At 27.0% G+C, this 15734-nt stretch overlaps 1 protein-coding gene across 1 annotated transcript in view; it reads left to right on the plus strand.

Annotated features, from left to right (window-relative positions):
• The first annotated feature begins 14950 nt into the window (after window positions 1-14950).
• The window catches only part of LOC142344116 (uncharacterized), a 28947-nt gene continuing 28163 nt past the window's right edge, over window positions 14951-15734 (plus strand). Inside the window, exon 1 of the mRNA XM_075395621.1 lies at window positions 14951-15358. Within this exon, the coding sequence (XP_075251736.1) occupies window positions 15094-15358 (265 nt within the window). The 5' untranslated portion in view covers window positions 14951-15093. The remainder of the gene's footprint in view (window positions 15359-15734) is intronic.

Raw genomic sequence — 15734 nt, forward strand, 5'->3', positions numbered from 1 at the left:
TGAAAACATCTGAAAATTATAAAAGTTTTCACAAAAATAGAGGAATATGCTTTGTTTCTGGTTTCAAAAATGGCACAAAAACATATATTCCGCATAGCATAATACCAATTACACTATGGCTTTAATAACCACAATCTCCAAACTGATTGTTTCAAACTGAAAAACTGAAGACAATTGAGAAAAAAGTAAAAAAAAATTGAATTAAGAGCTCAGAAACCGCGAAAACTGAGCTTGTCTCATTGATATTAGTCTTTACAGCTTTTTTTACACAATAGGCATCCGGAAAGTTACCTCAGCTAGCCAAGGTCCTCCAATTTGTCTGCTCAGTTTTACCCAATTAAATCGTTTAAAGCGCGGGATCATGGAAAAAGTTGTGAGACAAAAATCTTACGAAATAAACATAGCAGGACGTGTCCTGAAATACAATCAATGAATTCAATGAAAAACTTATGAATGCTGTACTTCACCAGTGCACCAATTGAGTGTCAGACAAGCAGATAAAATTAGCAATTCAAATTCAAAGAAATAGAGAAATAATAGCTTTCAAAGTGCATAAAACTTCAACATAAGCGTGTTGGAAGCAAAAGTCTTGAAACCCAATATCCAAAAAAAGGTGCTGATGTCAATATTTTAAAACAAAATTTTCAATATTAAGGTTCGTGCATAGACACGGCACACTGCTCAATAGAAAATTCACTACTTGAGGTCGGAATATTCGAAAGTGACAAATCATTCCCAACATTTCCAAATGAAAAGGAAAATAACTACAATTCTGTCTAACTCTTTGTCTCAACTACTATTCTATCTCACCATTTGTTTCTTTTGAAGTTGGCACAAAATTAAAATACGGGCGAGCAGAGATCTTACGGCATAAAAAGAGGGAACAGAGGCAATATAGACAATCACCTTTAATTTTAAAAAAAGCAAAACTAAAAGTTTGTTTTCGTTCAGGCCTTGACGCTAATGTCCATAAAACGCAAAACTGCAGTCATTATGCATAACTGTTTTTAAATTCAACGTTACCCAAACAACATTTTTTTCAAGCGCCTTATGATAGAATGTTAAACAAAAATTTCCCTAAAGCTGAAAAGGAAGCAATTTTAATTGGAAAGTATCTAACATTTTTGAAACATTTATATTAAAATCATGTCAATATCACTACATGTATTCAGTAACCCATTGTCGAGATTAAAACAAAACTGGTCTTTTTCGAAAAAAATGCAAATAGTTGGAGTTTTTATGTGTTGAAATAAAGCTCATTTATCTCCAAAAGCAATCTGGCAAAGAGCGTCAAACTCATCAGAGCCTCAGCTTCATTAGCCCCAGAGGAATAAAATTTTCTAAAAATGACAAAAAGAAGTTTGAGAAAACCAAATTTGAAAAATTTTGCGGAACAGACGCTAAAAGTTTGAACATTAAAATCTCTAACGCCAGTTTTTAGTCTCTACAGATTATTAAACAAACCCCTTCAAGTCCTAAAACAGTTTGGTGGCCCTCAATTACTAAACATCGCAAAAATTTTTAAAAAAAATAAAATTTGCATTACTGAATTGTATACCATGCAAAAAACAGACATATAGAAAAATTAAGTCTTGCAAGGGATTTTTATGGTGTTTGAAAACCGGGCTTTTGTTTTTTACTTAACTGGCAAAAAATCAGACAAAGACAAAAAACAGCAGGACCTGATCTAAAATACAATACAATAGTCCAAAGAGAAACTCTTAATTACTGTACCTCACCAGTGAACCAATAGAACAATGTCAGACAAGCAGATAAAGTTAGTAATTCAAATTCGGAGAAATGCAGAAATAATAGTATTCAAAGTGCATAAAACTTTATGATAAGCGTGTTGAAAGCCACTGTGTTGAAATCGAATAAGCAAAAGAGGTTTTTGCCATAATATTTTAATTCAGAAATTATAATGTTAAAGTTCATGCATAGACACGGCACAATGCTCAATTGAAAATTGACTACTTGAGATCGAAACATTAGAAAGTGACAAAACGTTCCCAAAATTTCAAAAAGAAAAAAGAAATTGATCACAATTTTGTCTAACTCTGCATACTTGTGTATTCAAATCTAATTGTTTCCTTTAAAGTTTGCTTAACATTTCAAATACAGGCGAGCAAAGATCTTGCGCTCGTTTCAGAGGCAATCTGAAACACTCTAGACAAAAACTTTTAATATGTAATAAAAAAGCACACAATAAAATTTTTGCTGAGGTTTTGACGCTATTGTCCATAAAACCCGAAGTCTCAGCAACTATACATAACAGTGGTCTATTCAAAATTACCCAAACAACATCGTTTTGAATGCTTTATGAAAAAAAAATTTTATAAATTTTTTTTATAAAGCTAAAGTTTTCAATTTTTACTGAGAAGAATCAAATATTTTTGAAAACTTTATCTTGAAAAGCATGTCAATGTCACTACATGTAACCAGCAATCCATTGTCGAGCTTAAAAGTTTTCAATGGTCACCAAAGGTTACAAAACGAAAACCCTTCAAAGACTTTGATAAAAAATTATTTTTCGTCGAAACAAAAATGCAAAAATTTAGACAACACTTGAGACCATTTATACTTCCCCACATAATAAAATATGACGTCCTTTTGCTAAGGGAAAATCTTTTTAAATACTTGTTCGACTCAAAGGACTCTTTATTGAACAGAGAGAAATGGAACAGCCCTCTGAACATAGAAGCCGTTCATTGAAGTCTGTCTCTTTCTGTGCTTAATATGCATAAACAGCCCCTTTGATGATAAAACACAATCACCCACCAAAACAAAGACGACGGATCAAAATGCCGTCTTGTAGGGCCAATTGCTTGAAATATCAGCAGAAACTAAATTAGAATACTAGTACAATCCTGAAATCTAACTTTCCGAAAGACATTCAGACGTTTCAGTGGGTCTCTGATGTCGCAAAAAAATTGTTGTCTTTGACAGTCTGAGTTGCCAGATGTTACTCGGATGCGCATATCACTTTTGCTGATAATCTTAGCATCTCAATTGAGATGAAGACAGTCAGATTCTTAGTGGAAACCAGTTCTAGAAAAATTCGTGGAAGAATAGTCTCAAAAAGTAATATTTTGCCAAAGACCACAGAATCACTGGACTGGTTTAAACTCTCATTCAAACTATAAAAACACGACTAGCAAGTACCAAGAAAACCTCTGAAAATTTAATGTTAGAACTCGTTTAGAATTAGAGTAACAAAGATCAAACTCTTGTCAAGACCGATTTTGAAAGCAAGCAAAACTGGGGCGACTTCACTCAACTAAGCACTCATTACAAACAAACCATAAGTATTCCTGTGGCTATCGGGAGTTTGACTAAATCTTTAATCAAGTTTTGCTTGCTAAACTTGATTAAAGATTTAAACTTGATTAAAGACTAAATCTTTAATCAGTTTCAACCTTTAATCAAGTTGAAACTGACACTCACAACAAAAAAAAGCGTTGAAAAAAGATATCAGAAGCAATATAGATCGAGTGTTCTAAATGTTGCTTGTAAGTAGAGCAGTTCGCAGTCAAAGCAGAGCACAAAGCGTTACTGGACCTTTTGGTGAACATGTTGAATGAGTTTGTTTAATCCCAATTCTTTTATAGAGAACATTTGTCCGGCACTATAATGGTATCGTTGTAATGAGTTTCGCGAGCTGAAGCGGAATTTGAATCTGCCTCACTCTGTTAATTCAGAGCCTTTAATTGAGTAAAGAGAGCTAATAATATTCACTGTGAATCAGAGTGCCACGTGAATTGAATTGAACAACTGCATTGATAGATACTATTTGTTCTATACAGTTTAAGACTAATTCATTACTAAGGTTTAAACTAGACAATTTATTCAAAATTTAAATTAAATCAAATTGAACAACTGCATTGATCGATACTATTTGTTCTATACAGTTTAAGACTAATTCATTACTAAGGTTTAAACTAGACAATTTATTCAAAACTTAAATTAAATCAAATTGAACAACTGCATTGATAGATACTATTTGTTCTATACAGTTTAAGACTAATTCATTACTAAGGTTTAAAGTAGAAAATTTATTCAAAATTTAGATTAAATCAAATTGAACAACTGCATTGATAGAGACTATTTGTTCTATACAGTTTAAGACTAATTCATTACTAAGGTTTTAACTAGACAATTTATTCAAAATTTAAATTAAATCAAATTCAACAACTGCATTGATAGATACTATTTGTTCTATACAGTTTAAGACTAATTCCTTACTAAGGTTTAAACTAGACAATTTATTCAAATTTATTTCAAATCAAATTGAACAACTGCATTGATAGAAACTATTTGTTCTATACAGTTTAAGAATAATTCATTACTAAATTTTAAACTAGACAATTTATTCAAAATTTAAATTAAATCAAATTGAACAACTGCATTGATAGATACTATTTGTTCTATACAGTATAAGACTAATTCATTACTAAGGTTTAAACTAGAAAATTTATTCAAAATTTAAATTAAATCAAATTGAACAACTGCATTGATAGATACTATTTGTTCTATACAGTTTAAGAGTAATTCATTACTAAGGTTTAAACTAGACAATTTATTCAAAATTTAATTCAAATCAAATTGAACAACTGCATTGATAGATACTATTTGTTCTATACAGTTTAAGACTAATTCAATACTAAGGTTTAAACTAGACAATTTATTCAAAATTTAAGTTAAATCAAATTGAACAACTGCAATGATAGATACTATTTGTTCTATACAGTTTAAGACTAATTCATTACTAAGGTTTAAACTAGACAATTTATTCAAAATTTAATTCAAATCAAATCGAACAACTGCATTGATAGATACTATTTGTTCTATACAGTTTAAGACTAATTCATTACTAAGGTTTAAACTAGACAATTTATTCAAAATTATTTCAAATCAAATTGAACAACTGCATTGATAGATACTATTTGTTCTATACAGTTTAAGACTAATTCATTACTAAGTTTTAAACTAGAAAATTTATTCAAAATTTAAATTAAATCAAATTGAACAACTGCATTGATATATACTATTTGTTCTATACAGTTTAAGACTAATTCATTACTAAGGTTTAAACTAGACAATTTATTCAAAATTTAATTCAAATCAAAATGAACAACTGCATTGATAGATACTATTTGTTCTATACAGTTTAAGACTAATTCAATACTAAGGTTTAAACTAGACAATTTATTCAAAATTTAAGTTAAATCAAATTGAACAACTGCATTGATAGATACTATTTGTTCTATACAGTTTAAGACTAATTCATTACTAAGGTTTAAACTAGACAATTTATTCAAAATTTAATTCAAATCAAATCGAACAACTGCATTGATAGTTACTATTTGTTCTATACAGTTTAAGACTAATTCATTACTAAGGTTTAAACTAGACAATTTATTCAAAATTATTTCAAATCAAATTGAACAACTGCATTGATAGATACTATTTGTTCTATACAGTTTAAGACTAATTCATTACTAAGTTTTAAACTAGACAATTTATTCAAAATTTAAATTAAATCAAATTGAACAACTGCATTGATAGATACTATTTGTTCTATACAGTTTAAGACTAATTCATTACTAAGGTTTAAACTAGACAATTTATTCAAATTTATTTCAAATCAAATTGAACAACTGCATTGATAGATACTATTTGTTCTATACAGTTTAAGACTAATTCATTACTAAATTTTAAACTAGACAATTTATTCAAAATTTAAATTAAATCAAATTGAACAACTGCATTGATAGATACTATTTGTTCTATACAGTTTAAGACTAATTCATTACTAAGGTTTAAACTAGACAATTTATTCAAAATTTTATTCAAATCAAATCGAACAACTGCATTGATAGATACTATTTGTTCTATACAGTTTAAGACTAATTCATTACTAAGGTTTAAACTAGACAATTTATTCAAAATTATTTCAAATCAAATTGAACAACTGCATTGATAGATACTATTTGTTCTATACAGTTTAAGACTAATTCATTACTAAGTTTTAAACTGGACATATTATTCAAAATTTAAATTAAATCAAATTGAACAACTGCTTTGATAGATACTATTTGTTCTATACAGTTTAAGACTAATTCATTACTAAGGTCTAAACTAGAAAATTTATTCAAAATTTAAATTAAATCAAATTGAACAACTGCATTGATAGATACTATTTGTTCTATACAGTTTAAGACTAATTCATTACTAAGGTTTAAACTAGACAATTTATTCAAAATTTAATTCAAATCAAATTGAACAACTGCATTGATAGATACTATTGGTTCTATACAAATTAAGACTAATTCAATACTAAGGTTTAAACTAGACAATTTATTCAAAATTTAAGTTAAATCAAATTGAACAACTGCATTGATAGATACTATTTGTTCTATACAGTTTAAGACTAATTCATTACTAAGGTTTAAACTAGACAATTTATTCAAAATTTAATTCAAATCAAATCGAACGACTGCATTGATAGATACTATTTATTCTATACATTTTAAGACTAATTCATTACTACGGTTTAAACTAGACAATTTATTCAAAATTTAAATTAAATCAAATTGAACAACTGCATTGTTAGATACTATTTGTTCTATACATTTTAAGACCAATTCATTACTAAGGTTTAAACTAGACAATTTATTCAAAATTTAAATTAAATCAAATTGAACAACTGCATTGATAGATACTATTTGTTCTATACAGTTTAAGACTAATTCATTACTAAGGTTTAAACTAGACAATTTATTCAAAATTTAAATTAAATCAAATTGAACAACTGCATTGATAGATACTATTTGTTCTATACAGTTTAAGGCTAATTCATTACTAAGGTTTAAACTAGACAATTTATTCAAAATTTAAATTAAATCAAATTGAACAACTGCATTGATAAGATACTATTTGTTCTATACTGTTTAAGACTAATTCATTACTAAGGTTTAAACTAGACAGTTTATTCAAAATTTAATTCAAATCAAACTGAACAACTGCATTGATAGATACTATTTGTTCTATACAGTTTAAGACCAATTCATTACTAAGGTTTAAACTAGACAATTTATTCAAAATTTAAATTAAATCAAATTGAGCAACTGCATTGATAGATACTATTTGTTCTATGCATTTTAAGACTAATTCATTACTACGGTTTAAACTAGACAATTTATTCAAAATTTAAATTAAATCAAATTGAACAACTGCATTGATAGATACTATTTGTTCTATACAGTTTAAGACTAGTTCATTACTAAGGTTTAAACTAGACAATTTATTCAAAATTTAAATTAAATCAAATTGAAGAACTGCATTGATAGATACTATTTGTTCTATACAGTTTAAGACTAACTCATTACTAAGGTTTAAACTAGACAATTTATTCAAAATTTTAATTAAATCAAATTGAACATCTGCATTGATAGATACTATTTGTTCTATACAGTTTAAGACTAATTCATTACTAAGGTTTAAACTAGACAATTTATTCAAAATTTAAATTGAATCAAATTGAACAACTGCATTGATAGATACTATTTGTTCTATACGGTTTAAGACTAATTCATTAATAAGGTTTAAACTAGAAAATTTATTCAAAATTTAAATTAAATCAAATTGAACAACTGCATTGATAGATACTATTTGTTCTATACAGTTTAAGACTAATTCATTACAAAGGTTTAAACTAGACAATTTATTCAAAATTTAATTCATATCAAATTGAACAACTGCATTGATAGATACTATTTGTTCTATACATTTTAAGACTAATTCATTACTAAGGTTTAAACTAGACAATTTTTTCAAAATTTAAATTAAATCAAATTGAACAACTGCATTGATAGATAATATTTGTTCTATACAGTTTAAGACTAATTCATTACTAAGGTTTAAACTAGACAAATTATTCAAAATTTAAATTTAATCAAATTGAACAACTGCATTGATAGATACTATTTGTTCTATACAGTTTAAGGCTAATTCATTACCAAGGTTTAAACTAGACAATTTATTCAAAATTTAAATTAAATCAAATTGAACAACTGCATTGATAGATACTATTTGTTCTATACAGTTTAAGACTAGTTCATTACTAAGGTTTAAACTAGACAATTTATTCAAAATTTAAATTAAATCAAATTGAACAACTGCATTGATAGATACTATTTGTTCTATACAGTTTAAGACTAATTCATTACTAAGGTTTAAACTAGACAATTTATTCAAAATTTAAATTAAATCAAATTGAACAACTGCATTGATAGATACTATTTGTTCTATACGGTTTAAGACTAATTCATTAATAAGGTTTAAACTAGAAAATTTATTCAAAATTTAAATTAAATCAAATTGAACAACTGCATTGATAGATACTATTTGTTCTATACAGTTTAAGATTAATTCATTACTAAGGTTTAAACTAGACAATTTTTTTCAAAATTTAATTCATATCAAATTGAACAACTGCATTGATAGATACTATTTGTTCTATACATTTTAAGACTAATTCATTACTAAGGTTTAAACTAGACAATTTTTTCAAAATTTAAATTAAATCAAATTGAACAACTGCATTGATAGATAATATTTGTTCTATACAGTTTAAGACTAATTCATTACTAAGGTTTAAACTAGACAATTTATTCAAAATTTAAATTAAATCAAATTGAACAACTGCATTGATAGATACTATTTGTTCTATACAGTTTCATACTAATTCACTACTAAGGTTTAAACTAGACAAATTATTCAAAATTTAATTTAAATCAAATTGAACAACTGCATTGATAGATACTATTTGTTCTATACAGTTTAAGACTAATTCATTACTAAGGTTTAACTAGACATTTCATTCAAAATTTAAATTAAATCAAATTGAACAACTGCATTGATAGATACTATTTGTTCTATACAGTTTAATACTAATTCACTACTAAGGTTTAAACTAGACAAATTATTCAAAATTTAAATTAAATCAAATTGAACAACTGCATTGATAGATACTACTTGTTCTATACAGTTTAAGGCTAATTCATTACCAAGGCTTAAACTAGACAATTTATTCAAAATTTAAATTAAATCAAATTGAACAACTGCATTGATAGATACTATTTGTTCTATACAGTTTAAGACTAGTTCATTACTAAGGTTTAAACAAGACAATTTATTCAAAATTTAATTCAAATCAAATTGAACAACTTCATTGATCGATACTATTTGTTCTATACAGTTTAAGACTAATTCATTACTAAGGTTTAAATTAGACAATTTATTCAAAATTTAAATTAAATCAAATTGAACAACTGCATTGATAGATACTATTTGTTCTATACAGTTTAAGACTAATTCATTACTAAGGTTTAAACTAGACAATTCATTCAAAATTTAATTCAAATCAAATTGAACAACTTCATTGATTGATACTATTTGTTCTATACAGTTTAAGACTAATTCATTACTAAGGTTTAAATTAGACAATTTATTCAAAATTTAAATTAAATCAAATTGAACAACTGCATTGATAGATACTATTTGTTCTATACAGTTTAAGGCTAATTCAATACCAAGGTTTAAACTAGACAATTTATTCAAAATTTAAATTAAATCAAATTGAACAACTGCATTGATAGATACTATTTGTTCTATACAGTTTAAGACTAGTTCACTACTAAGGTTTAAACTAGACAAATTATTCAAAATTTAAATTAAATCAACTTGAACAACTGCATTGATAGATACTATTTGTTCTATACAGTTTAAGGCTAATTCATTACCAAGGTTTAAACTAGACAATTTATTCAAAATTTAAATTAAATCAAATTGAACAACTGCATTGATAGATACTGTTTGTTCTATACAGTTTAAGACTAATTCATTACTAAGGTTTAAACTAGACAATTCATTCAAAATTTAATTCAAATCAAATTGAACAACTTCATTGATCGATACTATTTGTTCTATACAGTTTAAGACTAATTCATTACTAAGGTTTAAATTAGACAATTTATTCAAAATTTAAATTAAATCAAATTGAACAACTGCATTGATAGATACTATTTGTTCTATACAGTTTAGGACTAATTCATTACTAAGGTTTAAACAAGAGAATTTATTCAAAATTTAATTCAAATCAAATTGAACAACTGCATTGATAGATACTATTTGTTCTATACAGTTTAAGACTAATTTATTATCAAGGTTTAAACTAGACAATTCATTCAAAATTTAATTCAAATCAAATTGAACAACTTCATTGATTGATACTATTTGTTCTATACAGTTTAAGACTAATTCATTACTAAGGTTTAAATTAGACAATTTATTCAAAATTTAAATTAAATCAAATTGAACAACTGCATTGATAGATACTATTTGTTCTATACAGTTTAAGGCTAATTCAATACCAAGGTTTAAACTAGACAATTTATTCAAAATTTAAATTAAATCAAATTGAACAACTGCATTGATAGATACTATTTGTTCTATACAGTTTAAGACTAGTTCACTACTAAGGTTTAAACTAGACAAATTATTCAAAATTTAAATTAAATCAACTTGAACAACTGCATTGATAGATACTATTTGTTCTATACAGTTTAAGGCTAATTCATTACCAAGGTTTAAACTAGACAATTTATTCAAAATTTAAATTAAATCAAATTGAACAACTGCATTGATAGATACTGTTTGTTCTATACAGTTTAAGACTAATTCATTACTAAGGTTTAAACTAGACAATTCATTCAAAATTTAATTCAAATCAAATTGAACAACTTCATTGATCGATACTATTTGTTCTATACAGTTTAAGACTAATTCATTACTAAGGTTTAAATTAGACAATTTATTCAAAATTTAAATTAAATCAAATTGAACAACTGCATTGATAGATACTATTTGTTCTATACAGTTTAGGACTAATTCATTACTAAGGTTTAAACAAGAGAATTTATTCAAAATTTAATTCAAATCAAATTGAACAACTGCATTGATAGATACTATTTGTTCTATACAGTTTAAGACTAATTTATTATCAAGGTTTAAACTAGACAATTTATTCAAAATTTAAATTAAATCAAATTGAACAACTGCATTGATAGATACTATTTGTTCAATACAGTTTAAGACTAATTCATTACTAAGGTTTAAACTAGACAGTTTATTCAAAGTTTAAATTAAATCAAATTGAACAACTGCATTGATAGATACTATTTGTTCTATATATTTTAAGACTAATTCATTACTAAGGTTTAAACTAGACAATTTATTCAAAATTTAAATTAAATCAAATTGAACAACTGCATTGATAGATACTATTTGTTCTATACAGTTTAACACTAATTCATAACTAAGGTTTAAACTAGACAATTTATTCAAAATTTAAATGAAATCGAATTGAACAACTGCATTGATAGATACTATTTGTTCTATACAGTTTAAGACTAATTCATTACTAAGGTTTAAACTAGACAATTTATTCAAAAATTAATTCAAATCAAATTGAACAACTGCATTGATAGATACTATTTGTTCTATACATTTTAAGACTAATTCATTACTAAGGTTTAAACTAGACAATTTATTCAAAATTTAAATTAAATCAAATTGAACAACTGCATTCATAGATACTATTTGTTCTATACAGTTTAAGACTAATTCATTACTAAGGTTTAAACTAGACAATTTATTCAAAATTTAAATTAAATCAAATTGAACAACTGCATTGATAGATACTATTTGTTCTATACAGTTTAAGACTAATTCATTACTAAGGTTTAAACTAGACAATTTATCCAAAATTTAAATTAAATCAAATTGAACAACTGCATTGATAAATACTATTTGTTCTATACAGTTTAAGACTATTTCATTACTATGGTTTAAACTAGAAAATATATTCAAAATTTAAATTAAATCAAATTGAACAACTGCATTGATAGTAACTATTTGTTCTATACAGTTTAAGACTAATTGATTACTAAGGTTTTAACCAGACAATTTATTCAAAATTTAAATTAAATCAAATTGAACAACTGCATTGGTAGATACTATTTGTTCTATACATTTTAAGACTAATTCATTACTAAGGTTTAAACTAGACAATTTATTCAAAATTTAAATTAAATCAAATTGAACAACTGCATTGATAGATACTATTTGTTCTATACAGTTTAACACTAATTCATAACTAAGGTTTAAACTAGACAATTTATTCAAAATTTAAATGAAATCAAATCGAACAACTGCATTGATAGTTACTATTTGTTCTATACAGTTTAAGACTAATTCATTACTAAGGTTTAAACTAGACAATTTATTCAAAATTATTTCAAATCAAATTGAACAACTGCATTGATAGATACTATTTGTTCTATACATTTTAAGACTAATTCATTACTAAGGTTTAAACTAGACAATTTATTCAAAATTTAAATTAAATCAAATTGAACAACTGCATTGATAGATACTATTTGTTCTATACAGTTTAACACTAATTCATAACTAAGGTTTAAACTAGACAATTTATTCAAAATTTAAATGAAATCGAATTGAACAACTGCATTGATAGATACTATTTGTTCTATACAGTTTAAGACTAATTCATTACTAAGGTTTAAACTAGACAATTTATTCAAAAATTAATTCAAATCAAATTGAACAACTGCATTGATAGATACTATTTGTTCTATACATTTTAAGACTAATTCATTACTAAGGTTTAAACTAGACAATTTATTCAAAATTTAAATTAAATCAAATTGAACAACTGCATTCATAGATACTATTTGTTCTATACAGTTTAAGACTAATTCATTACTAAGGTTTAAACTAGACAATTTATTCAAAATTTAAATTAAATCAAATTGAACAACTGCATTGATAGATACTATTTGTTCTATACAGTTTAAGACTAATTCATTACTAAGGTTTAAACTAGACAATTTATCCAAAATTTAAATTAAATCAAATTGAACAACTGCATTGATAAATACTATTTGTTCTATACAGTTTAAGACTATTTCATTACTATGGTTTAAACTAGAAAATATATTCAAAATTTAAATTAAATCAAATTGAACAACTGCATTGATAGTAACTATTTGTTCTATACAGTTTAAGACTAATTGATTACTAAGGTTTTAACCAGACAATTTATTCAAAATTTAAATTAAATCAAATTGAACAACTGCATTGGTAGATACTATTTGTTCTATACAGTTTAAGACTAATTCATTACTAAGGTTTAAACTAGACAATTTATTCAAAATTTAATTCAAATCAAATTGAACAACTGCATTGATAGATACTATTTTTTCTATACAGTTTAAGACTAATTCATTAGTAAGGTTTTAACCAGACAATTTATTCAAAATTTAAATTAAATCAAATTGAACAACTGCATTGGTAGATACTGTTTGTTCTATACAGTTTAAGACTAATTCATTACTAAGGTTTAAACTAGACAATTTATTCAAAATTTAATTCAAATCAAATTGAACAACTGCATTGATAGATACTATTTGTTCTATACAGTTTAAGACTAATTCATTAGTAAGGTTTAAACTAGACAATTTATTCAAAAGTTATATCAAATCAAATTGAACAACTGAGAAAGAATGGCTCCAAATTAAAATCTTTAGGTCCGAGAGATACGACATCTTTATGAAATGTCTTGCAAACTAAAACCTTAAGAATGACTACAGCCGACTTCCAATAGTTATCTTGCATAATCGCCATCTTGCCAGATTTGCCAGAGTCTTGCAGAGTGAAACGTTTTCTGGCAACATTCTCTTCCAAAGTCTAGCACGATCTTGTTTTCTCTCCTTTTGCGAGAAACTTTCAAGAGAACCATCCACCTACCAAATATACCAATAAATGAAATAGGATCGCAATTGGAGGAGTTATTTATTTTACATCACTCTTTCGCGTTATGGTAAAGATATACAACCAATAAATCATCAATCTATTCTTTTCTGCGCAAACTGAAGCATCAGATTTTTTCAAGAAGTTACCATTGTTCTGCATGATAAAAATTTCGAAATGAGAAAATGTAAAAAAAATATCAACTGCTTAAATTTTTTCACTAGAAATGTAATGTTATATTGGAAAATTCAAAAAACAAATGAACAAGTTGGTAAGAGTTCTCAATTTTGGTTTTCAATTGGTAAAATTATTTTTACAACTTAGTATTATTTGAATTAGTATAACTTAGTATAAATTGATTTTGGCTCCAAACTATTGCTTAAAACTCGTTCAAGTATCAATTGAAAAAAGTCTGCCCTAAGTTGATTGACTTAATGCCTTTTATTACAGCCAATGAGACAAGCTTGCCAGATCTTTCAAGATGACCATCGTCTTGCATGATCTTGCAGGATAGCCGTTTTACAATAATCGTGCACGATCTTGCAAAAAAGTCTTTTTGGTAGTTTAGTATAAACAATTGTGTAGGAATGCAGCCTTGCTGTCTGGTAGTTATTCCCGATTGCTACTTTTAATAGCAGGGATAAAGATGCTATTTTGTTCATATGCATGGATAGGAGGAAATCACTGTAATATTGTATAGATGTCTCTAGTGAACAAGGTAGTTTAATTAGCTTTCAGTATCCACCAACCACGCAGGGATTCACAACCAGAAAAATGCACGACTTTGATTTTTGACCCACTTCACATTTAAAAATCATTTCAGGACATCATGTAGCTTCTCGAATAAGAGAAACGATACACTAAAAACAGTCTCACTAGACGAACCATCAGCTCGTGTAACACATAGCAGAGCTGCTTGTAAAGCGCTGTTCTTTTTTGCTGATTTTATTTTTAGATTCTTTCGTAGCAACCACTTAATTAAAATTGTTGTTGTAGTCATATGACTATGACGACAAAATTGAAACTGCACATTTTTAACCACAAGGCATTATGTGAACACAGCTGTGAAACGCTCGTATCACTATGCTTAATTTTTCGTCTTATTAATTACAAAACAAAATACATCAAATTTATCAATCAAACGTGATTTGAGAAAAGAGTTTTGTTGCCTTCAACAGTTTTCAAGCTCTTAATACAAACATGGACGACAATCGCTCTCTCGGCGGACATTCTCAGCATTCAAATGGATCCTTCAGTCGGATCCACAGGGTCCGAAGTTCAGTCAGAAGCAACCAAACACTTGTCTCGGCCCAAGAATTGTTCTATGAGGAACAAAATCCAGACCAAGTTTCCATCGGGACGATAATCCCGGAAGGGAGTGACGACATGGTAGGAAGAGGTGGATTCCCTGACACTGTGGTGATACCAGCTATCAATCCCGACACCAGTTTCACACTTTCCACAGGTATTTAGTGCAGGTGAACCCTTATTGTGGGTTTTGTTCCCTGTAGGAATTCGTTTAACATAAGTAACCCGGGCCGAGGTTAGTAGTGGATAAAACAAGGGATTCAACCACCAGTAAATTTTGTCCCTTTCTCTTAACGCTAATCGCGCATGTCGAATCGGGCAAAATTTTACTGTTTGTTGAATCCCTTGTTTTATCCACTACTATATATTAGCTCTATATTCACTTCTTTTCAATTTTAAATCTATCATTTCTTGTCTCACTTAGTGCAAACCACTAGTACAGAGTTAAGCTGGTAATTAACTGTTATCAGACGGATAGTTTGGGTTCTATCCCCACCGACTCCGGTGGACGTCCCCAGATACTAGTATAAAAC

Source organism: Convolutriloba macropyga, chromosome 1, assembly GCF_964194025.1.
Source record: "Convolutriloba macropyga chromosome 1, txConMacr16.3, whole genome shotgun sequence".
In the NCBI taxonomy this organism is placed as follows: Eukaryota; Metazoa; Xenacoelomorpha; order Acoela; family Convolutidae; genus Convolutriloba; species Convolutriloba macropyga.